The 24,767-nt window shown below is 37.3% G+C and overlaps 1 protein-coding gene across 2 annotated transcripts in view; it reads right to left on the bottom strand.

Moving 5' to 3' along the window:
- The window catches only part of CHL1 (cell adhesion molecule L1 like), an 80,223-nt gene that overhangs the window by 9,820 nt on the left and 45,636 nt on the right, over window positions 1-24,767 (bottom strand). For both annotated transcript variants that reach the window (XM_049640892.1, XM_049640893.1), the window contains exons 13-22: window positions 22,648-22,813; window positions 19,255-19,379; window positions 14,130-14,231; window positions 13,499-13,696; window positions 11,394-11,464; window positions 8,203-8,425; window positions 6,911-7,026; window positions 6,574-6,778; window positions 6,245-6,367; window positions 3,165-3,344 (exon numbers count right to left, since the gene is read on the bottom strand). In XM_049640892.1, the coding sequence (XP_049496849.1) occupies window positions 3,165-3,344; window positions 6,245-6,367; window positions 6,574-6,778; window positions 6,911-7,026; window positions 8,203-8,425; window positions 11,394-11,464; window positions 13,499-13,696; window positions 14,130-14,231; window positions 19,255-19,379; window positions 22,648-22,813 (1,509 nt within the window). The remainder of the gene's footprint in view (window positions 1-3,164; window positions 3,345-6,244; window positions 6,368-6,573; window positions 6,779-6,910; window positions 7,027-8,202; window positions 8,426-11,393; window positions 11,465-13,498; window positions 13,697-14,129; window positions 14,232-19,254; window positions 19,380-22,647; window positions 22,814-24,767) is intronic.

Genomic DNA, 24,767 nt, shown 5'->3' with positions numbered 1-24,767 from the left:
ATATATATATATATATATATATATGTTTGCTTTGTTCTTCTCCATCAGTACTGATGGAATAGCATCATAACATGATCATATATTATATACTTGAAATTTGCAGACACATAAGCAGTTTTATAGGTACATAAAGTACAGGTTTATAGGTACATTTAAATGAAATGCACTGGGATTTTTAAAATATTGTAAGACAATAATACTTTAAAAAAAAGAAACCTGAGTAGGGCAATATATTAACTGTAGAATCCTACAGAAGTTAAAAATATGAGTCAAGTGTAATTAAAGGTATATTTGATTTCTGAAGTTGCAACAAAATATGCAAAATATCTTTATATTTGATCCACAGTTTTGCTAAGAATCAACTCAACATAATAAATGTAAACCAGAAAGTGTTAATAATTTACACTGGAGATAAAATACTGTAATCCATGTTGAGAATATTAAAAGTTATGAAACCCTGTTTCAAATGGGTATATGTCACACATTAAAATTTGGTTATAACTTTTAACCATTGAATACACATTGATGATATAGTTACTGGTAACAAAAGGGCTTCATTAAAAAATATCACCATGGGAGAAGTAAGGCTAATTATATTAGTTGAGCAAAGCCTTTAAGATTGAGCACCACTGAAATAGAACACAATTAATCTTGACTTTGAAAAACAGAAATATTAGTATAATATTAAGTAGTGCAAGCTTTTGAAAAATAGAGCAAAGCAAGTGTTTTGTTCAAACCAATAAGGACACAAATATTTCTGAATAGCTCCATCATCTTTCCCCTCTTAGACTATGGAATGTGAGCCACCTGAAAATCAGAGTGACAACCAGAAAATGCTTGTGTATCAAATCCCATTCTCTGAACAAATGCCAGATGACCTTAAAATGTGCTACCTAGGCAGAGCAAGAAGAAAGATACAGAGAAATAGATTCTAATTTCCACAAAAGTTATTTTTAGAGTGTTGTGATATCAAGCTTTATCTCCTCAGTGGAAATATATATGTATGTTTCCTTTTTCAGAGATCAGGCTGAAATCCAGTGGCAAAAAGAGATTATAGTTTCTTTCCTGTAAATATGGCAAGATATGCCTATAGAAGAGAAATCAGTGTCAACTGGGGAAGGGGCAGTAGCTGAAAATGCAGAATCCTGAAAAAGAACACAAACATACTAGTAAGGAACATTTTCAAATTACTGAGACATAGGGCAGTGAAGAAATATGTTGTAAGATACTCAAGCACATTAGCTACATCTTTAATTTGCAAAGATGCCACATCATTTATAAAATCATACCAAGAGCATTTTCCATTAGCTAAAAACATTTTCAACCATGAAAGTGACCAAACCCAAATTCTCTAAATAATTCCATATATGCATATGGTGACTATAACTCTTCTAAGAGGATTTTGTGAATTTTTTCTTACCTGCTGCAAATTAGCAATGATGGGATTAGCATTTCTCCTGCATATTATGGTCTTGATTCTAACAAAATAGCAACCCTCTCCATGCCTCAAACTCTGTTTTGAAAAATATGGAAGTTGCACATTTAGATTACTACTATTCTGATTTCTTTTCTTTGTATGGAACACTTGATGCCAGTTTGACCTCTTGAGAAATGAGATCCTTTTTGTTACTAAAAAGTTTTCAATTACCGTTTAAAAAATTTTTTTTAATATTTATTTATTTTTGAGACAGACAGAGACAGAGCATGAGCAGGTCAGGGGCAGAGAGAGAGGGAAACAAAGAATCTGAAGCAGGCTCCAGGCTAAGCTGTCAGCACAGAGCCCAACGCGGGGCTCTAACTTGTCAACTACGAGATCATGACCTGAGCCAAAGTCAGAGACTCAACTGACTGAGACACCCAGGCGCCCCTCAATTATCATTTTTAAATCTCTCTTTTGAGTTCTTCGTTCAACATGGTGTCTCATTTGTTCATGGGAATAATTTGTGGGTTTCTTGGGAGAAACTATTTGAATACATACACTTTTCCCATAAAAGGGAGCTTTGAGTATTTAGGGTATCCGAAGAAAACATAAACCCTTCACTGTGTAAATACAGTAGGAACAATAAGGAGAAACAGATAATAAAGATCAGAGCATAACCATTCATACACAGTGATTTTACAGTGATTCATATACACTTGGATATATTTTAAAATAATATACATACTTTATAAGTTACAAGTTAGTCTTTCCCATTGCTATTGCCTTTTTCTATTGATTCTACCTTTCTTTTCTGATCTAAAATTTGGAAAAGCATCCAGAGCAATGGCTAACATACAGTAGAAAATAAACAAATGATTATATTTCCCTTCCTGCCATCTCCTTTTCCTTCTTGTCTTCCTCAAATATCCTTCTAGGTCTGATCAACTTGAATCCTATACAATGCCCTCTTTTTTAACTTATATCTGTGCAGCAGTTCCTCTGTTTCATTTCCATTTTTTGGCCCTAACTTCTTAATTTCTCTCCTTTTAAGCTTAGCAAAAACACTGCTAAAATTATAATTGCTGAAACAATTTGGGAAGGAAAATGGGTCTAAGTTGGAAAAAACAAAACAAAACAAACCAGAAAAGTGCAACTGAATTCGCAGACTTACACAAATGAAACCAGAGATTGATGGGTCATTTCCAAGCCAGTATTTGACATCAACCAGTAAACAGTTAAATTAAATTGATACATGAATCAATATATATACACGTGTGTGTGTGTGTGTGTGTGTGTGTGTGTGCGCGTGCGCGCGTGTATGTATGTATGTATATATATATGAGTCAAGACATGGAAGTTAAATGTATTAGATCATTGTTACAAAATGTCTACCAGGACAAGAGGCAAAATTTTTTGTTATGAAAAATTTCCGAAAGAAAAATATCCCTCTACTAACCTTATGAATAACTTCATGGACTTACATACTCCTATTTTAATTAAGTAAAATTATAGTCCCTGACCTTATATACACTGAGGCTATAGTTTCATGCTGTTGTGTAGAAATCCATAAATTGAGTCAATGTGAACTTTACACACAAGAGAAATAAATTTTGTATCTGTATCAGTGGAAAACAAAAGGTCAAACAGATTGAGACCACAATCATTTCTAATTCACAAGGGATAGCATGGTATGTTCCCTTCAGAGCAATTTAAAAAACAGCATGCAGGAACCTCTTGCACTTACTCCCTTCTCCTAATGTGGAGCCTTCCTCTGTGATTGGTTTTCCACAGCCCTTTGAAGTGCAAGCCCTCAAGTAGAATTTGTACTTGGTAGTCGAATTGAGGTTTGAGAGACGCCAGCTGGGCTTTGATGGAGTGGTAATGTTGATATCATTTAGTTCTCCAAGTTCATAGGTGTCATTTACTAAAGAAATAAACATGAACAGCAATGCCTTAGATTTCATACTCTTAACATTTCAACTTGTGTTGTCCCTTATTTTTGATTCTGTATACACTTGTGGTATGCAAGGCACTACCTTAATGATTAATGGCCAGCAACTTACTCAATTCTATGATGTGGACATAATTATTATTACAATATCATACATGGGAAAATTGAGGTCTAGCAAGAATAAACACCATGCCTCAATCCAGAGCTAGTAACTGGCAAACCAAGATTTGAATCCAAACCACAGTCTTTCCACTCCAGAGCCCATGTTCTTGATCACTCTGCCACACTGGAGCGAATCACTCCACTGTCATTATACCTATTAAAAATGATGGACTTTCCTCCCATATTATATATTCATTGAATCTTTCACATAAGCGCTTTTAATATTTTAGCTGAATAATTTGGACGATGTTTTGTCCAAATTCACTTTTTTTTAATTAAAAAAATTTTTTTTAATGTTTATTTATTTTTGAGAGAGAGAGAAACACAGAGTATGACCAGGGCAAGGGTAGAGAAAGAGAGAGATACAGAATCTGAAGCAGGCTCCAAGCTCTGTGCTGACAGCTCAGAGCCCGACATGGGGCTTGAACCCACGATCTGTGAGATCATGACCTGAGCCGAAGTCGGATGCTCAGCTGACTAAGCCACCCAGGTGCCCCAATGATTTGTTGTCTCCCATGGCTTCTGGTTTAATATGAGACACCAAATAAGTCCTCATTATATGCAGAACCAATAAACTGATTAATAAATTATATAAGATACCTACTATATACTAAGAACTATGCCAAGTGCTAATCAGAAAAAGTTGAATTATTAGACAGCATCTTTCAAACAATTTGGACCAGCAAGACCATGGGATTTATGGTATTACCATAAGTGGGATTACCATAAAAATAGTCCAAGAAATGAAACATATCCCAAAATTGTGCAGCCATTAGTAGCAAGGGAAGGGCTAGAATAAATCCTTTTGATGCTAGTCCAACATATCACATAGGTTAAAAAAATATACATATATATACATGCACACACACACACACACACACAAACACACACACTTGACATAAAAATGCCTTGTTTTGGTTTATATAGTGCAATTAGATCAATGAACAAGAAAAACAAAGATCCATATGTTGGAAATTAGAAAAAAAATCACTCTTTACAGATTTGAGAGCATTCCTATAAAATACCACAAAGTCCATTGAAAAACTACAGTAATCAATCTACAAATTTAGAGAAGTATATAGAGAGCTCTCATACACATAATCAACAACTATTTAGAACATACAAAGCAACGGAAAGAGAGAAGTTATCCAAAAATATTTCAATGGAACATACAAAGCAACGGAAAGAGAGAAGTTATCCAAAAATATTTCAATATACCTTAACAGCAAGCAAAGTAAGTGTACAATTACATCATTTCATTAAAAATCCATATATCAAGGATTATGATAATCACTGCAGTTGTTAACATTCCAGACTTTTCTCTAAGAACTTGTTTTTTAAAAAAAATTTAAATCTTACATACAAATCAACACAGAGGTTGAAATTAATGTTGAATTTCTTTACTCTTCGGATACATAAATCATACCTTTACCAAACAAATTAACAGTTTAAAAGTCTTCAAGTATTTCTTCAGTGCTGTCTATATATTTGAAAACCAGTTCATAGAATACTGTAGGCTTAAGAGCTCAGCATGGAGAATCAGACAGATTTAGGTTGGAATCCTGCTTAATACTTACTTTACTACATGGCTCTAGTTAGGTGAACTCTGCATGCCTCAATTCTGACATCCACAAAATAGTGAAAATACATCCCTCATATATTTTCCATTTTAATGAAAAAATATGGGAGAGCACTTGGTACTGATCCTGCTACTTAGCAAACACTCAAAAAATGCTAACATGTTACCTCCACTGGGATTATGCCTGTATCTATGTAACTATATAGCCCAACTCAGGACAGGCCTTAGGAGCTAAAACTCATACGTGACCTGGATTGCTACAAGCTTTGAACTACCGGGACGCAGAATAGCTCATTGAGACCATCATCAAGATGGCTTTTGCAAGCAGCACAGTCCTAGGGTATGGAATTCATGTCCTCAAAATCTAAAATTTTCTATGACCTCAGTTCCCTAATTTCCACTTTGACATGATGCTTAGATGTAAAGACTGTTACACATGGAAGGCACTATGATTAAAAATAACCTGATTTTGTATAAGCATGTTTTCAACCAAATGTCACAGCAGCACAAGGGCAGAGCCCAGTCTGAGTAATGAGGCAAAACAACCCTTCAAGGCTCACAATACAATGTGCCTATACCAGCGGGCTATCCACAGAGGTTTCTACAAACAGAAGTACATTTAAGGTTGAGGCCGGAAGCATGTGTTGGAGACAAAAGAAGTGCAGGGTGGAAGTTACATGCACTCTGAGTCTCTGTTACCTCATTTACTAATGCTTTTCTTTGGCACGTTTCTTAATTCTCAATGCTTCTTATGCATAAATATTAAATATATATCCTCTGGTACCTACTGACTTTTCCTCTGAATCAGGGATTGGTAAACCTTTCTGAAAAGAACTATATTGCAAATATTTCAGCCTTTGTGAGCCATGTAATCTCTGTCACAGCTACTCAATTTGGCCACTGTAGTGAGAAAGCAGTTACTGACAAATGTAAATGAGCGGACATGTATGGCCTGTTTCTGAAAACAGGCAGCAGGCTGGATTTGGTCTGCAAGCCAATTTACAAACCCCTTTGTTGTTAAGGTAGTATGCCAGCTTACAAACCACCATCATTAGATTCTCAGCATAGCAAACCAAATACTCAACCAATAATGAAATATTAATAGGTGGACCCAATTCAAATTTCTACTTACTTATCTGATACTGTAATAGATAGCCAGTTAAGTTTCCATTCAGTTTCTTCGGTAGTCCCCAGGTTAAAGTAGCAGTGTCTTTATCAACTTTGATGACCTTCAGAAAAGCTGGTTGTTCAGGTACTAGAAAACAGAAGATCAAGAAGAGACACTTATAAATTGGTAAGTTTCTTTTTTTTTAATATCCATTAGATTACAGTTTTTTATAGAAATTGAGAAGCTAACTCATATGAAGTACATATTAATTAACTACTAGTAAGGAAGGAAATGTTTAATTTGCCCATGGCATAATTCCCATTGTTGACATTATTGTCCACTGTTATTCTTACCTCCTTCTGGTGTCTGAAATATATAAGGCTCACTCTCTGGACCAGCTCCTTTGGAATTATAGGCTAAGACTGTTAAATGAAATTCACTAAAGGCATCTAGAGAAGGAACCATTCCATAGTTTCTTTGTCCTGAAAACCTCAGAATGTTTACTTCTTTGGGATGTGTTCTTCCATCCAACAGACTTTTTGTTTTCCACCAATTTATCTGCAATGGAAATAGCAATGCTTTAACATTTTGGCCATGGTGGCAGATGCTCTTGTAGCTTCTTCTGAGATCAGTTCTTATTTGCATTTAAGATATTTATTCAGCAACAAGAACAAAATCTATAATAAAAACCTGATATCCTTTTAGATGTCCATGGACTCTGTCCTTTGGAATTGTTGACCAGGAAACTTTAACTAAGGTGCTGTTTATAACGTCCACACCATGGATCACTGGAGCTGTATCAGGATCTGTTAAGCACATAAGAATCATGAGTTTTCAATAACCTTTAAATGTGACTGTATCCCCTTTTCAAAAGGTGATTTTTCATAATGCTTAATCTGAGCAAAGCACTCTTAGGAAATCAATTCCAAATGGAACCAAGAGAGTTTCTCAACTCGCAGGAGTTTCAGAGCCCTAATAGGTTTCTAGGAGAAATGCAGCTCTCCAGGCAGGGGCAATGTTACTAGAAACAGTGGCCAGTGAAATACTCTGTGGGTATCTCACCTTTAGAGGCAGGTGAACTAAACAATGTAACTAAAATTACTTGACAATTTGATCAATCTTTTGGGAACAAAAGATAACTGAGCATATGCTAAGTGTAGGCAATGTTGGATTGGCTCACATAATCCTGAAAACAATGCAGTAAAGTAGTAGTATTATCCCCATTCTACAGAGAACTAAGTGTAGAAGAATAAGCCAAATGCAGAGTAGCCAAGATAAATAATATCTTAGTTCACAGTAATGTTTCTGGTGTACTCAGGTAGAAGAATTTAGGTAGCAGGCAAATAAGGAGTTAAGTCATTTCACATTCTCAACCTTCCATTCTTGGATCAAAATATTACTCTGGACAATGGAAGAATAATGAGAGTAACGCCTTAATGACATGAAATAGAGCATCTTTCCTTTTTTCAATAACCTACTTGTTATTATGGTCTAAGTATTTAATAATATGAGCATATCAGTAGTACCTCAAAACTGTGTGTGTGTAATTCTATATACAAGTCTCAGTTTGCATCTCATCTGCATGAGGAAGATTCCAGACATACAAGTGAGTGAGGCCAGTGCATGGCAGCAGATGGTTGTTAGGAAGCCTTTGATAAGTAAGGACAAATGTCACTGGAAACCATATGACAGTTATACTGATCAACCAATTACAGTGATGATTACTCGTCTTTGATTTTAATATAGAAATGGGTTTACTGGGAAATTGAATAAAATTAAAGCTTTTAACATACTTCCTTACCACTCTATAGTGATCAGCTATCCTACAGTCAACCCTCAAGTAGGAACCAAGTGTTATATTTCTGTTAATCTCCCACAGCTAGTATATCCTCTTTGCATGCAGTAGTTGCTCAAAAATGTTCATCAACAGAAATGCAATATGCATGAAAGAGGTGCTTGGCGGTTTCAGGTGTATCACTTACAGTCTTCCCCAGAATACAGAATCACTGACTGAGGTTCAGGGCCAGAGCCAAGGTGATTGACGGCTTGGACCTGGACATCGTAAGGAGCGTAGACAGTAGGTGTCATCACGCGCAAGGTGTGGTTTGTGACCGTCTCTTCTTCCCACTCCACGGGGGCTCCCTGTGGCTTCCATGTCACTCTGTACTCTAGTCCTGGTCCATTCTGCTCCATGGATTTCAAAGGCTAAGACAAAAGGTAAGACTCATCTAGTGTGATCACGGATATGCTGAGTCAGAGACCGCGGCAATCCACCCTAAATGGCCTAAGAAACATTGCAATAGAGGGATCGGGTCTTGGAAGAACCTCCGCCTGGCTTAGAAACGCTTAGGAAAATGTTTGTCTTTCTCTAAGTTTGAAAGTTAGTCCTTCACCTACCTAAGTAGTAAGGAACCACAATTTAGATGCCTTGTGGTTAAGTTTCACTGTTCGTATATGAAAGGATTTACTAAGAAATTCCACAGAGGACTTTTGCTTTTGTCTAAATTTTCCTCTACTATTTCATGACCAAAGAACTAGGAGATATAAAAAGGGCATGATCATGAACTGCATGATTGTGAAAAAGATCTCCCATGAATTTTCAGTCAGAACTCTTTCCACCTGACCCCATCCATCCTTCTCCATATGCCTTTCAAGAGAAGAGAGAGATTGAGTAAATCCTTATTTCTGGATAATATGCATGTTTACACATTAGCACCTAGAAGATATAGCTCTTCTCTATAATAAAATAACTCTCTAGCTTCTTGACTATTTCGTTAAGACAAAGTGCCCCCCTCCCATTACCAGCTTCCACTATATTTTCCTGTAAAAGAAAATTTAGTGGAGGAATTTCTCGCATAGGAAATTGGTTATTTCCACTCTCATTTTTAATCAAGCATTACTTTAATTAAAAAAAGTTAAAGTGATTTAAACCACCTATTTCATTCCAAAAATGGGAATATGCATTTAAACGAATCTGTTATATAGAGTACATAAAAATGTGACTTTAGTCCTAGAGTGTAAGGTTCACTTAAATAAACAGTAATTTTGTGGGTATAGACGAGCGATTCAGTAATGTGGTATGTAGTGTTTTCTTACAGAATGTGCAATGCTTCTTGATTCAGTCCAATTTACTAAAATACTCTTTAGATGGATTGGCTGGAATTAGGTTGAAAGGAGTGCTATATCAGCAAAACAATTTCAAGTTACACTGACTCCAAGGTGATTCCTTAAATTAGTTATGAGGGGAAAAAAAAATCAAAACAAAACAAAACCCTTCTGAGATTTCAGTCACTGTCTATACTTTGCATTCAAAGTTTTGCACCGGGGTAATTTTTACTACCATCAGGATATAAATTCACCAGGGGCTCTAGCAGTGCCCAGATGAATCAGGCCACAAGCTTCTAGTTTCATACCACAATCTGGAATTACGGTTCCTTCAGCCTCTACCAACAATAAATGTGCACAAATAAAAGTATTCAATTTACACATGTTTTGCTCCAAGGAAAATTGTTACATTTGATAAAGCTCTCTGGCAAATTTTAAAATAAACTGCCACCATAGGTAACACTTTTAAGAAAAATCTTATCTAAATCACCAGGCTCCTGGGTGCCTGGACTCCGGAAGAAGCCGGAGGAATATTTTGTATTTGGCTTTCAGACAACTGGCAACAAAACCACAGCAAATTCTTAAAGAGGCCCCCAACGAAGATAGCAGACGGGAAGGGCAAAGGCAGGGGTGGGGGTCGGGCCCTCTTTTCATCACTGACTCAGCGCAGGGCATCTGGGTAAGGTCATTAAAATGAGAGTCCCAGCTTCTCTGTATGAAACATACAGCTGATAGCATCGAGCTGCGGTGGCCCTTCAGGAGTGCGGACGACTAATGAGCTGATACTGGTATGCCATGGTGTGTTTCTCTGAGGAACCGGCCTGATCATTACATGCTATTATTTTCATCTAACCACTTATAACATCTGTCTGACAGAAATTTCTATGAAACTTAAGAGAGAAAAGGACAGAGACTCTCCAAGAATAAGATATTAACATAATTTCAGATTATAAATTAAGGAATTATCAAGACAATGTAGTAGCAAATATGTATGACCACAAATTCAAGGAAAGAAATAATATTCTTGGATATATTTTGATTCTGTGTATTACCATTTTTCTTCAAATTTCAAATTCACAAACTTTAATTGCACTGAAATGTGAATAATGGGTTAGTGTTAATATAAAAATATTGACTAAAAAACATCAAACTAAGGTTCATACATCCTAAAACCCTTCGCAAAATCGTATCTGGAAAGAGGTTTAGAAATAAAATAGTATATTCCGGCATACATGCAAGAATGTTCTACATTTACATACAATTCAGTGAATTTAATGTTGGAAGTCTATTATTAAAATCACAATGTTTGGTAATCTACTTTCAAGTAGGTTAAATTACTTGTTCATGAATATGTCCAAAAAAAAGGGGGGAAAAATTACCCACTAAGAAGAAATTTAGAAATGACACTCAAAAAAAAGTCATCTGAGCAGATGTGAAATTTCATGCCAAATTCAAAGACAAAAGTCTACTTCATAACCTTTAATAGAGATATATAAAGGGGCAAAAAGTGCAGTTTAAAGTCCACAGATACCTATGCTAATACCCTAGGTTTGTTGATGTCTAGTGCCAGTCACCCTGACCTCAGCTCCTATATCTAGACAAAGCTGTAAATGACAAGGTTGTTCTCGGAATTAGAAAACCGTATACAAAAAGCTTGATCGTGCTTAGTAAGTAGTGGGTATTATTTGGCAGCCATCCTTTAGATATTCATAATGTTTATTAGACCGTGTACTAAAATTTAGTGAAAATTTTTGAGCATATTTTTTACATGAAAGGATTGAGAATGCTAGTTGTAAAAATACTAAAAAATCTGACAATTTTGATAATTGATCACAATTATATCGACCTTTATAAATTTTACATAATTTACCAATGTTTAACATTCTAATAATATTCTAATCACAAAGATCTGTAAAATATACAAATTGAATACATTTATCAAATATACAAATCTTATATCTTTGTTCTTAAAAAATCTTTTTCTATCCTTACACGTAGCATGCAGATCTAAAAGAAAGAAAAAGAAAAAGAACACAAAGTAGTGTATAACACATTAAAGAATACATACCTCCCATTTTATAATCATTTCCTTGGGTTGAGAGGCTTGAACCCTTATGTTTTGTGGATTCTTGTCTGGAGCTAAAAAATTATAAGTATTAAAATTACACTTTCCAATTTTATGGCCCATAGGTAAATCAGCCTGTCATCCCTCCTCCAGCTAAAAACAATTCTAAATAACTTTGATTGTATTTGTTTATTTCTATCTGGCCAAGTCTATAAAAAGACTTAAGGCAGTTTTTCCCTCCAGCTTTATGTAATTGACATGTAACATTGTGTAAGTTTAAGGTATAGAGTATAATGATTTCATAAGTGTGTATGTATGTATATATATACATATATGTATCAAATACATAGATACACATTTTATATTTATATGTATATATTGTAAAATGATTATCACTATAAGATTAGTTAACCTATCCATGAGCTCACATAAGGCAGCTTTTAAATATATATTTTATTTGGGGCGCGTGGGTGGCTCAGTCGGTTGAGCATCCAACTTCGGCTCAGGTCATGATCTCATGGCTCGTGGGTTCAAGCCCCGCATCAGGCTCTGAGCTGACAACTCAGAGCCTGGGGTCTGCTTTGGATTCTGTGTCTCCCTCCCTCTCTCTACCCTCCTCCGCTCATGCTCTGTCTCTGTCTCAAAAATAAATAAACATTAAAAAAAATTTAATATGTATTTTATTTAAAGGGGTAAAATCATACGCTTGAAGTAATATAATTATTATTTAATAGAAAGTAGACGGTTCATTTTAGGTATCTTCATTTTAAACCTGCTCTTTAAATTTTTCAACTTGCTTTTTTAAAATTCTTAAACCTACTTTAAAAAAAATTATTTGAGAGAGAGAGAGAGAATCTTAATCAGATTAAGATTAAGAGAATCTTAATCTCCATGCTCAGCACAGAGCCTGATACGGGCCTCAATACCATGACCCTCAAAGCATGACCTGAGTTGAAATCAAGAGTCGGATGCTCAACTGACTGAGCCACCCAGGCATCCCCAAATGTTAAACCTACTTTTTAAATACACATTTTAATTTTAAACCTTTCCTTTTCCTATTAGAATTACTGTTAGTAATGTGTGTTGTGAGTATTTCCATCTTAACAGACAAACACCATGTCTTAATTTCAACAGCCCAGTGTTAGGGACAACAAATAGGAAAGAGCAGGTAATGTGCCCATGAAATATATTCAGATGGTTCCATTTCATAAGAAAGGGCTAAGTGTAGTTTTAGTGCCAAATGCAACTTACACTTAAATCACACACGTATGTGTGATTCAGTTACTATCTCTTCTTGCTTTTCCTCAATCCAAAAAGGAAGTTTTACCCTAGCATATTTATTTTGCCCAGGGGAAAAAATAATAATGTCACTGTTATGACCACTCAAACACTCCTAGATATTTTCAAGTGTTGGGGCACCTGGGTGGCTCAGGCAGTTAAGTGTCTGACTTTGGGTCAGGTCATGATTTCATGGTTCGTGGGATCTAGCCCTACGTCAGGCTCTCTGCTGTCACCTCAGAGCCCACTTTGGATCCTCTGTTCCCCTTTCTCTTTGCTCCTCACCCACTTGTGCTCATGCTCTCTCTCTCTCTCTCTCCCTCCCTCCCTCCCTCCCTCCCTCCCTCAAAAATAAACATTAGAAGAAAATGTTAACAAGGTGACTACAATGAATCAACTGTTTTATTTCAGAAAATTTAAATAAAAAGGAATATAAAGGGAGAAAGCTGATTTTCTATATACTGAAATTCGGTTTATAACATACTTGATACCTGATTTTAACATGATACTTACCTATCACAGATAATTCAAAGTAATGTTTGCTCATATACCTCCTTGTAATTTCCTGCTCTCTATCAAACATGCATATACTACTTTTTAATCTGATGTACTTTGGATATTTGTGTGCTGTTAGTTCACAGAACTTTTCAAGCTGTCTATTAGGAGAAATCTAAAACCCTACACCATAGTATCAATTTGTTGTTTCTTATGTTGAAAAATGGGACAAAACTAAAATATTTTGAAATTGATGATATTTTGAAATATTTTATTTTGAAATATTTCAAAATATTTTCAAAATATTTCAAAACCTGATGTGAGAACTCACATACCTGCTGGAGGTGTTTCATGATGATCTGATGGCTGGCTAGGTTGGCTTCTCCCTACTTCATTCACGGCTATGACCCTGAACTGATATCTCACATATGGAGCCAAAGATAATAAGACTGTTGTTTCTTTTCCTTGGACTCTAGTCAGTTCCTCCCATCTTCCAGGTTCTTCCTTGTTTCCTTCAAATTCAACAATGTATTCTGGCAGTAGAAGCATAAGAAAAAGTAAAAATTAGAATGGAGTTAGTATGTTTAAGTTATAATAACACTTACATACAATATAAAAAGTATGAAAGGATGGGGAGCCTAGGTGGCTCAGTCTGTTGAGCATCTGCCTCTTGATTCGAGCTCATGTCATGATTTCACAGTTCGTGGGTTCCAGCCCTGGGTTGGACCCTACACTGACAGTGAGAACCCTGCTTGGGATTCTCTCTCTCCCTCTCTCTGCCCCTCCTCAGTTTGTGCACGTGCGTGCTCTCTCTCTCTCAAAATAAATAAGTAAATAAACATAAAAAAAGTTTGAAAAAATATTTTAAGAAGGATAATCTAGAACTGTGGTAAAAAAAATGGCCTTAATATTAACTGTGACTCAGGAACTTCAGGAACATAGTTACCCCAACATAGTACTCCCTACCACTAATATGGCTATTGTGATCATTTCCAGCGTCCCACGTCAGCCGAACACTCCTGTTCTGTCTTTCAGACAAGTGTAGGTTTTCTGGTGGATCCGGAACATCTAATTAACAATAAAAAAGAAATTAAGGTAAGGAGAGTGCAGATCGTGGCTTTGTCCACTCAATTTTCTCCCTGAGGCACATTGCCAGCCCCCTTTCTTTCTCTCCAGGCCTGGGTCTCCACACCCAATTGTCCACATCTCAGCAGCCCTTCCAGTTCTGCTTCAAATGCAGCTTCCTGCACATATATTCCCTACCATAAACACTTTCTCCCTTCCCTCTGATGCCAGTTCTCAAAGGGCATCCTTGACCATGATCATAAACATTCTTTCAGAAGTAGATATTAACAATGAGGATTTGTTTCTGGGCCCTGTCTCTCTGGCTTACTGACGGAGCTGGGCCCAGGAATCTTCATTTCTAAGCAGTTGCCCTGCATTCCCATTATGTGCAATTTTGAGAAACATGATCTATCTCAAGAGGATCAGTATCTTCCTGCTCATATGTTTATTTATGTACCTGATTCATTTCCTGAATATGACAGACCTTCAAGAGTTATAGGGACTGCATTTTATTAATATTTGCATCACCCTCAGTGCTTTGCATATAAATGTTTTGTGACTAAATGAGTAAGTGAAAAGTATAATATCACTTCAATCATGCATGCAATTACCACATTCGAGCAATAAAATTAGGTCCTATGACTATAGGAAAATAAGATAAAGAACATGAACTCAGGCTTTCTTTTTTGTATGCTATGGATTTTAATTGTAATTTCTAACAATGAATTCTCAGTATATAACAGCAACTTTTATACTCTCTTGGCCTAGAGTTCTGAAAAAGAGTAGGAAGTCTGTTTTTATTGGAAGGGAAAAATCTGGCACCAATAAATATGTCACAGACTAGAAAATTGAGTAGGTGATGATTTTTTTTTAATTTAAAAATTTTTAATTTTAAAATGTATTTAAATTCCAGTTAGTTAACATACAGTGTAATATTAGTTACAGGTGTATTAGTGATTCAACACTTCCATACATCACCCAGTGCTCATCACAACAAGTGCACTCCTTAGTCCCCTCACCTTTTCACCTGTCCCCCTGCCTACCCCCCTTCTGGTAACCATCAGTTTGCCCTCTATAGGTAAAAGTCTGTTTCTTGGTTTTTCCTCTCTCTCTTTTTTTCCTCTTTGCTTATTTTTTTGTTTCTTAAATTCCATATACGAGTGAAATCCTATATTTGTCTTTCTCTGACTGATTTTGCTTAACTTAATACTCTGGCTGCACCTATGTCATTCCAAATGGCAAGATTTCATTCTTTTTTATTGCCGATAATATTCCAATGTGTGTGTGTGTGTGTGTGTGTGTGTGTGTACACACCACATCCTCTTTATCCATTCATCAATCAATGGACACTTGGGCTTTTCTGTAATCTATTATAGGTAATGCTGCTATAAACACTGGAGTGCATGTATCCCTTTGAATGAGTATTTTTGTATTTGGGGGGTAAATACATAGTACTGCAATTGCTGGATTGTAGGGTAGTTCTGTTTTTAGCCTTTTAAGGAATCTCCATACTATTTTCCACAGTGGCTGTACCAGTTTGCATTCTCACCAATAGTGTAAGAGGGTTCCCCTTTTACCACATCCTCACCAACACCTGTTGTGTCTTGTGTATTAATTTTAGCCTTTCCAACAGGTGTGAGAGGATATCTTATTGTAGTTTTGATTTGCATTTTCTGAGGGTGAGTGATGTTGAGCATCTTTTCATGTGTCTATCGGCCATCTGGATGTCTTCTTTGGGAAAATGTCTATTCAAGTCTTCATCCCATTTTTCATTGGATTATTCATTTTTTTGGGTGTTGAGTTTTATAAGTTCTTTATAGATTTTGGATACTAAGAGTAGGTGATGACTTTGAGTGTTACAGTCCATGGAAATGTTTATCAAAATAAAGGAAGAGTGAAACAAAACAAAAAACCAAACTTATCCCTAATGGTCTTTACTTCTGAAATTTGATTTCAATTCTCTCTTGTACCCAGGGACATTTGTCTTTTCTCAGTGGAGACAATTAAGTAATATCTCTTAGGACCTTCCCATGGGCTCCTTATTCCCCAAGTGGGAGGCATCATCTACGCCCCTGCTGAGTATTCACCAATTTCTGGAAATTTACACTGGCAAAAAAACATTGTTTTTTATTCAAAAGAGACTATTTTATTTTAAAAATGCAGTCAGTGACTGTGCAAGCTTCAGGGCCTTAAATAAGAAATTATTTCCTCAACAGGTTTCAGATCTGTGAGCTCAGAGAATTTACATTTCTCTTCAACACTTACTAAGAACTCACTCATTTTTCAACTTACCTAAAGCAACCAAAACAGACTGTAGCATCTGACATTAAAATCTGCTCTTTCCAAGAAGCATATGGAATTAGAATTGATGGAGTACAGTTGATACTTAAAAGATTGATATAGTTAAAGGACAGTTAGATCAAGGACAGTTACTTCTGATTGCAACAGGTCAAGCATATCTTTTCAAAAATTATTTTCTGGGGAAAAGAAGTTTCTCTAAACTACACAGGGATCTATTCGTTACCATCAGTTAGTGAGATATGCTTCTTTACACCAGGGATTGGCTTCAAATATTAGAAGGTAAACTCCAAGAAGTGGTTAAGAAAATGCAATCTTGTCATAGAATATTTTTTAAATGAATTTATTTTTATTCTTAGAAAATTGGTTAAAAACTTCATACATAAGTATTACATGTGATCACAGCAACTCTATTTAAAATTATCAAAATCTAATGGTTTTGGAAGATAGTAGCCTAATCACATGACTCATATATTAAATTTTATAAGGAGCTTTGGACAGTGTGCAGCAAGTGGTATGGTGTCCCAATCCCTTAGCTGGCTCCATTGCTTAAGATACTTAGGGAAAAAGTCCAGGGATTCTGAAACTTTCTCCTATACTTGCAGTGCCTGAGACAAACTCTACTTTACCTGAAGCTCAACTATTTTATCTGATGACTCACTAGTGGATTAACTACTAGAGGGTTGGGCCTTTCTGTGTGCAAACCCCTGAAGCAGCTAAATTCCTATGACCAAACATCTCACCTAAAGGTACAATTCTACTGAACCAAGTCCATACCCTTTACCACTTGGGAACTTGTGTGTATGTGTGTGTGTGCGTGTGTGTGTGTGTGTGCGTGTGTGTATGTGTGTGTAGAACCCAGTCTGATGACCCTTTGTTTCACTTAAACATCATGGTCATTTATTTCCCTTGAAATATATATTTGCTTCTCTTGAAGAGATCTAGCATGTTTAGTCATTTTTCACATCTTACCTCCAAATACACTGAATTATTTCCTCTCATCCTGGACACTCTATTAGCAATCTACCTGTGGATCCCAGCAACCAGAGAGCTAAAGATACAAATCCTGTTACTAATAATGATTAATCTACATATGTAATAAAGGAGTTAGGCAAAATCAAACACTTTAAAGGAATATCAAAAAACTGGAAGAAAGACTAAATGGTTCCCACAGGGGAAAAAAATTGTAACAGAAAACTATTTTAAAAAAAGGTCTCTATCAGTCAGGGTCCCAGCAGAAATTCAATAGTTCACACAATTTGGATAGTGCCAAGAGTTTTTAGAAAAAAAACTCTTTCGGGGCACCTGGATGGCTCAGTCGGTTAAGCGTCCGACTTCAGCTCAGGTCACGATCTTGCGGTCCGCGAGTTCGAGCCCCGCGTCGGGCTCTGTGCTGTCAGCTCAGAGCCTGGAGCCTGCTTCCGATTCTGTGTTTCCCTCTCTCTCTGCCCCTCCCCCATTCATGCTGTGTCTCTCTCTGTCTCAAAAATAAATAAACGTTAAAAAAAATTAAAAAAAAAAAGAAAGAAAAAAAACTCTTTTAAAAGATGTAGGCAGAATATATGGAGTGAGGGGTGGAGGGAGCAGTTAATAGAATTTCATCAGAGAGGATTTTGTGGAGAGAGCCTCCCTGGGAGGAATCAATGACAATGAACACAGTCAGCCTGCAGGGAGGGAATATGGAGAATAAATACACCCACCCTCGTCTATTGCCAGAGCTTCCCATTGGTTGAAACAAATGGAAGTTTGAGGGTAAGTGGTTCGCTGATGTTATCCATATAAGTCAGCTTTCCCTATCAGATAGCTTGTGGGGAGTAAATCTGGCAAGCAAACTGGAAGAGAGATGGTCTAAGAGATGGTTCAAGAGCTAATGGTAGTCTAAGAAATGCACCAGAATGTTCTAAGAGCTTTAACCATGGGTGACCGGAGGAGTAATTGTGTTGATTAACTAGTGAAGCATATACATTCTTTTCTAATTAGCATTATCATAAAAAAAAATCAAAGGCAGGGGCGCCTGGGTGGCGCAGTCGGTTAAGCGTCCGACTTCAGCCAGGTCACGATCTTGCGGTCCGTGAGTTCGAGCCCCGCGTCAGGCTCTGGGCTGATGGCTCGGAGCCTGGAGCCTGTTTCCGATTCTGTGTCTCCCTCTCTCTCTGCCCCTCCCCCGTTCATGCTCTGTCTCTCTCTGTCCCAAAAATAAATAAAAAACGTTGAAAAAAAAATTAAAAAAAAAAAAATCAAAGGCATTCCTCTGTAGAACTCTTGAAGTTCCTCCACACCCTTCACAGAACCCTGAGAACTTAGCCCCTGCCTTTGGTTTAGGGCATGACCACTGTGCCACCACCATGGGACTCCCAGCCTGATCCCTCCACAAAACCCATCTCCATTCCTCAGCTGTATTTTCTCTGCATGCTAGGAAAGGGTAGCTCAAATGCCCTGACAACTCAAGCGTGCTTCAGTTTTCTTTCTGCTGATAGCATCGCCAACCTCCCACTGCTACTGGAAACATTACCATGCAGGGAAAAGAAATTAAGCATTAATTAATTTCTTTAAAGCCAGAAGAGGAGAAAGCATTTGAAAGTGGAGTTACTATTTAAATGAAAAATTCAAACTAACGGTATATGTACAGGGGCTCAAGTAATTGTTGATTTAATGGTCTAAGAACAATGGAATTTAATTCGTAACAAGAAAGAAATGAACAGACATTTCCCATTAGTAGCGCACTTACCGAGAATGGTTACGTGAGTTACATCAGCAACACTGTCCAGGGCAGTTTGAGCTGAACAAGAGTAAATACCTTGGTCCTCTGAGGTGACATTAGATATGGTCAAATTAGGTCCATCGATAATTATCCTACCAGTAAAAATAAATGAGTATATGATGAGGATGAAAACAACAGAAACAGCAGAAATATATATTCAAAAATATATATTCCCTATAAAAAAATTCAAGGAAGAGTTAAAAAAACACACACACACAGCTTCACATAATGCAAATTTTATTAGAGAGTGCCACAGGTGAAAACTGGGGACATGGGGTTACTGGAGCATGCACAACTGTCTACACAGCCATGAAAGGGATCCGTTTGTTTTGTTTTAATTATCAACTCCAACCATCTGTGATGCATGGAGCAGTGACACAACTGTGTTGCCTGGTGTTTCTGAAGACTGTATTCTTCATTATAATAGCTAAGATACATGTGAATAATTCTTAAGGTTTGTGAAGGGAATCACCTACATAGGATCAACTGGGGGCTTCTTCCAAAGGGACATTCCTGAATCACACCCCAGATCTACAGAGTCAGACTGTCTGACACAGAGATTGACAATCTGTTTTTGACAAGATTGCCTTTCTCCACCCGTCCACTCCCCTAGCACGTTGCACATCCAATAGATCAGATAACAATTAAACCATGATATTTATTTGAACAGTAGAGGGCAGACTAGCACTTCTTTTTGCAAATCATTTGCACCGAGCTTTTTACCATTCGCCCTATTTTGCCAATTTGTAATCCGGTTTACTACATGGAAATTTCCTTACTATAAATTACACTTTTTTACCCTATACCTATGTACTGTCAACTTAACTATTTAAGCACTTTTAGAAAAATTAAGTTCCACTAAATATCAATTATATTTAAAGACCTTGCTATTTAGTTGAGATAAATAATGTGTTTGCAGAGAAGGAGCGAAACTCATACAATTGACGTTTCTTTTGTATTTTTGAAAGAAAGAGGGCACAAGTGAGCGAGGGGCAGAAAGAGAGAGGGAGAGAGAGAGAAGAGGGGCTCACCAGAAGCAGGGTTTGCGCTCACCCAAAGAGGGGTAATTGACATTTCTGATGTAAAACTCATTTAACCTCTTTCTAGATAAAAGTCTCAGGCCCCTCGTCTACCAGTAAGGAGAAGGTGTCCCAGCAGAAAGTGAGAGACAGAAGCTTCCTAATGGTTCCCTTGAAATTTAACCGAGACCTGTGATCTCTGCTCCCTGCTAGATGTCCATGTGTGCTCCTGGCCCCAGTCAACCTCAACAGCAAGAGTTACTCCCAGCCATCTCCACTCCAGTGATCTCTTCTAAGAAATTCTAGCTGAGGTTACTGTTGCTCACCCCTGCCCTAGGGAAAAGTGGCAGAACATCTGTGTCACTGGCTTAGTTTGCTAAGACAGCCAGAGGTTCATTTGAGTGTCAGCCTCAGCATCCTGCAGAACCTATTAAACTCGGCCATACAGAGGATGGCTGGAGTTTCTGGGATCAGGGCCTAAATATGCAGGTCACATCACCCACAAGGCACGAGTCTCTGACTCCCTTCATCACTGAAGCCTGGAGGTTATATGGAAGACACCAGGTAACTAGGCAGCAGTGACAAAAGAGGGAGAATATGGGGAGATCTGAGCAGTTGACAGATTGACTAAGACCTAACCTAAGGGTGAAGATCTCTGTTGCAATATGTAGTCTTTTAGGTCAATAATTAATCTCCTCTTGTTTCAGCGACAACAGTTCCAATACATACGCTCCTTTCCACAAATTCATATATACGGGAAGGATGAGATGGAATAAATTAAGTACCTAGCTGAGACCAATTCCTCTGCATAGCGGTGGTGTAAGCATGCACACACACACACACACACACACACACACACCCCAATAGGGGCCAAGCATGTCAGAGAAATGAGATAAACCAAATGTCTGGAGAAATTAGTACAAATCATGATCACTAAATTGGACTGAGTATTTTCTAAGTGCTTGGAATGTTAACTCATAATAACCCTGTGGAGGTATCTTAGAATGTAAAGTTAAGGCACAATGAAGTTAGGGAGCCTGTCTAAAGTCAGAGACACAATAAGTGAACGAGATGAGATTTAAATCCAGGCTGCTGGACTCCAGAGTGCATGCTCTTACTCACCACACTGCCGCAGTCTCACGGAAGGAATGCACAAACTATCTTCAGGTTTACTTTTTCAGAATCATGAATAACAACACAAAACTGCAGGGCAGGTTCGGCTAAGGATGGTCTATTTTTAACCCCTACTAGTCACAATGCAAAAGGGAGGAGAGCTAACTTCTGCATGCTTTTGAAAGATAGCACAGGCATTCAGTAAATGCTGAGTCTTTTCTCTCTTTGATGGACTCTGATATTGCCCGATGCTTTTCAATATTGTCTGATGCTATCCAGCATCTATTCACACTTCCTTCTACAGTCTCTCTTCTATATATTTTTTTCTGTATTCTCTACACAGAGATTAGGAGGCTTAGAAGCATAGCTGTCTATACATTCTAACTGGAAGGACTGTAGGTATAATTTAGGTTCTGCCAATGAGATAGACTCATCTGAGTTTGGGATGTAAAAGGGTGATGGGGAGTGCCTCCTCTGGGTCCCTGTGAGCAGACAGCGACTCTGGAAGACCCAAGAGCTGGCATTGGTTGATGTCACTGCCAGCACCAGTGGCGTGAGGTGGCTGTAAAGAGCAGCATTTTTCAGACCTTTGGCTTACAGCTGCAGTTCTATGTGACAAAGAACCCAAAAGTTTAGTAAGCAGCTTCCGTTAGGCCCATCTCTCCCAGTCTTCCCAGTGGTTTGGTAAGCATGCACACTCATGCAGTACCTCTGTCTCACACATCTGGAATGGACTCTATTTCATGCACTAACAGCAAGGTACACATTCTATTAAAAGTCAGTAGCAAAAAGAAGAAGATAACTATGTGAGAGAAAACCCAAACAGTGCCCTGTATTACCTTTCAAACGCTGCCCTGATGCCAAGACTTTGGGGCCCCCGGGGTGGCTCAGCCAGCTAAGTGTCCAGCTTGGGCTCAGGTCATGATCTCACGTGTGTGAGTTCGAGAGAGCATCAGGCTCTGCGGTCAGCGCAAAGTCTGCTTCGGGTCCTCTGTCTCCCTTTATCTGCCCCTCCCTTTCTCTCTGCCCCTCCCCCACCCTCATGCGCACATGCTCTCTCTCTCAAAAATATATATTAAAAATAAATACATAAATACTGCCTTGAAGACTGAAATGAATTAATCAGTTTTTATATTTTAATTCAGTGTGAATACTTTTACAACTATTTGTTTTTCAAGTGCTAGGTGTTAATCCCAAATATGATGACACAGCATAAGACTGTACCTACCTGCCATCCTCTGTGGCATTAATTTCAAAGCCTTCTCCATTTTTACTCCAGGACAACTTCAAACTATGTTTTAAATATGGGTCACATTTGCTCTCACAATGTAATTCAAGTGTATGCAATTTGGGGACACGAGGATTCTTAGGAGAAACTTGAAGTTTTGTAGCATCTGTTTTTACCGAACAAAGAGACTCATTAGAACCATAAATCACAGCTTACTTAGTAATCAAGTGCCTGCAATTTAATCAACCAAAATTGTCAACGTCATAGTCATATCTTCATGCAATGTTTTTTTGCACTGTAATTTCTTAACATCATATTTCACTACTATTTTCTTTCCATCAGGCCCAAACATCTGAGAAATTAGAGTGGAAGTACTAATTAATATCTTAGAAATTCCCCATACGACTTCTTGGGCCAAAGAGTAAGAAGAGTGTGACGAAATAGATGTCTCTAGATGCTGAAAAAATATGATTTCTCCTTCTAGTGCTTTTGGTCATGTGATCAAAGCAATGTAAGGGGATAAAAGGCAATGAGTTGATTTTCTATTAATGTGTTTATTAATAATTCAGAAACCAGAGGTATGGTAAAGCCATACATGGGTGATCTATCAACATAAAGGTGGGAAATGAGAACATAAGCCCTGTGAAGAAGGGGTTGTGTCTGTTTTGTTACAGGAAGTTTCCCCATAGCTCAAAAGGGACCCTGTACACAGTAGGCATTCAACACATATTTGTTGAATTTCTTGTTGAATGAGGTATGGTGAGTGATTTAGAGTATTAGTGGTATTAACAATATGAAGCTCAAAAATGTAGCTACAAAATTAAATATATCAAATAAATTAAATTCAAATTCAAATCAAATAAATTAAAAAGAATCATATTTGGATGTCTTAAAAACATTTGCTCATTATGACTGTTTCAAAACATATGATCCCAGGGGTGCCTGGGTGGTTTAGTTGGTTCTATGTCTGACTCTTGATTTTGGCTCAGTTCATGATCTCACCGTGGTGAGATCAAACCCCAGTTGGGCTCAGCACTGGGCGTGGAGCCTGCTTAGGATTCTCCCTCTCTCTCTTCCCCCACGTGCACTATCTCTCTTTCTGTCACAAAAAAGAAAAAGAAAAAGAAAAAGAAAAAGAAAAAGAAAAAGAAAGAAAGAAAGAAAGAAAGACAAAGAAACAAAGAAAGAAAGACAATCTACTCAGTTAAAAAATATGTACATATGATCCTTACCCTTAGAGGCCATATTAAAGGTTCTTTACCCTGTTGTGGCATTTGGTGACTTTCTCAGAGGCCAAATCTCATGAGCTGACCCCCAATTCCACAATTACATTTTAACATTTGCTATCTACATGATACTCCATGAGCTGATTAGAAATTGAAAGTGATAAAACAATTTGATTATTTGGTATCCAAGGCATGAAACTTGAAGACACTATTTAATTGAATTTAATTATAAGTGAATTATTAAACATCTATTCCTATTTTTAAATTTAAAGTCAGAAATCCACTTAATAATAACAGATACTACTTAATAAGCATTTATTCTATTTACGAGGACTCTGCAATAAAGTTCACAGTCATGCAACACTTTATAATTATAATAAGTCTATAAATATAAATATTTTCACTTTACAGGGAACACAAGGCTAAAATGAAATTAAGTAACACCAAAGTTTACTAACTGGTAAGGGCTTTAAGCTGCAGTTTGAACCTCAATTTGGCAGAGACCAAAGCTCTTGCTTTCTTTTTTTTTTTTTTTTAATTTTTTTTTTTTTTACGTTTATTTTTTTTTGAGACAGAGAGAGACAGAACATGAACGGGGGAGGGTCAGAGAGAGAGGGAGACACAGAATCAGAAGCAGGCTCCAGGCTCTGAGCCATCAACCCAGAGCCCGACGCGGGGCTCGAACTCACAGACCGCGAGATCGTGACCTGAGCTGAAGTCGGACGCTCAACCGACTGAGCCACCCAGGCGCCCCCCAAAGCTCTTCCAATCACTATGCTAGATAGCCTCTTACTCAATCCAACTCTTGACATTTTTTATATGCAAAATTGTGTTCTTATATTTCATTGGCAAAATTGCTATATATTCCTCACATATAGAGTGGATATTTAGAGC

Source organism: Panthera uncia, chromosome A2, assembly GCF_023721935.1.
Source record: "Panthera uncia isolate 11264 chromosome A2, Puncia_PCG_1.0, whole genome shotgun sequence".
Lineage (NCBI taxonomy): Eukaryota > Metazoa > Chordata > Mammalia > Carnivora > Felidae > Panthera > Panthera uncia.
This window is presented reverse-complemented; position numbering and strand designations above follow the sequence as displayed.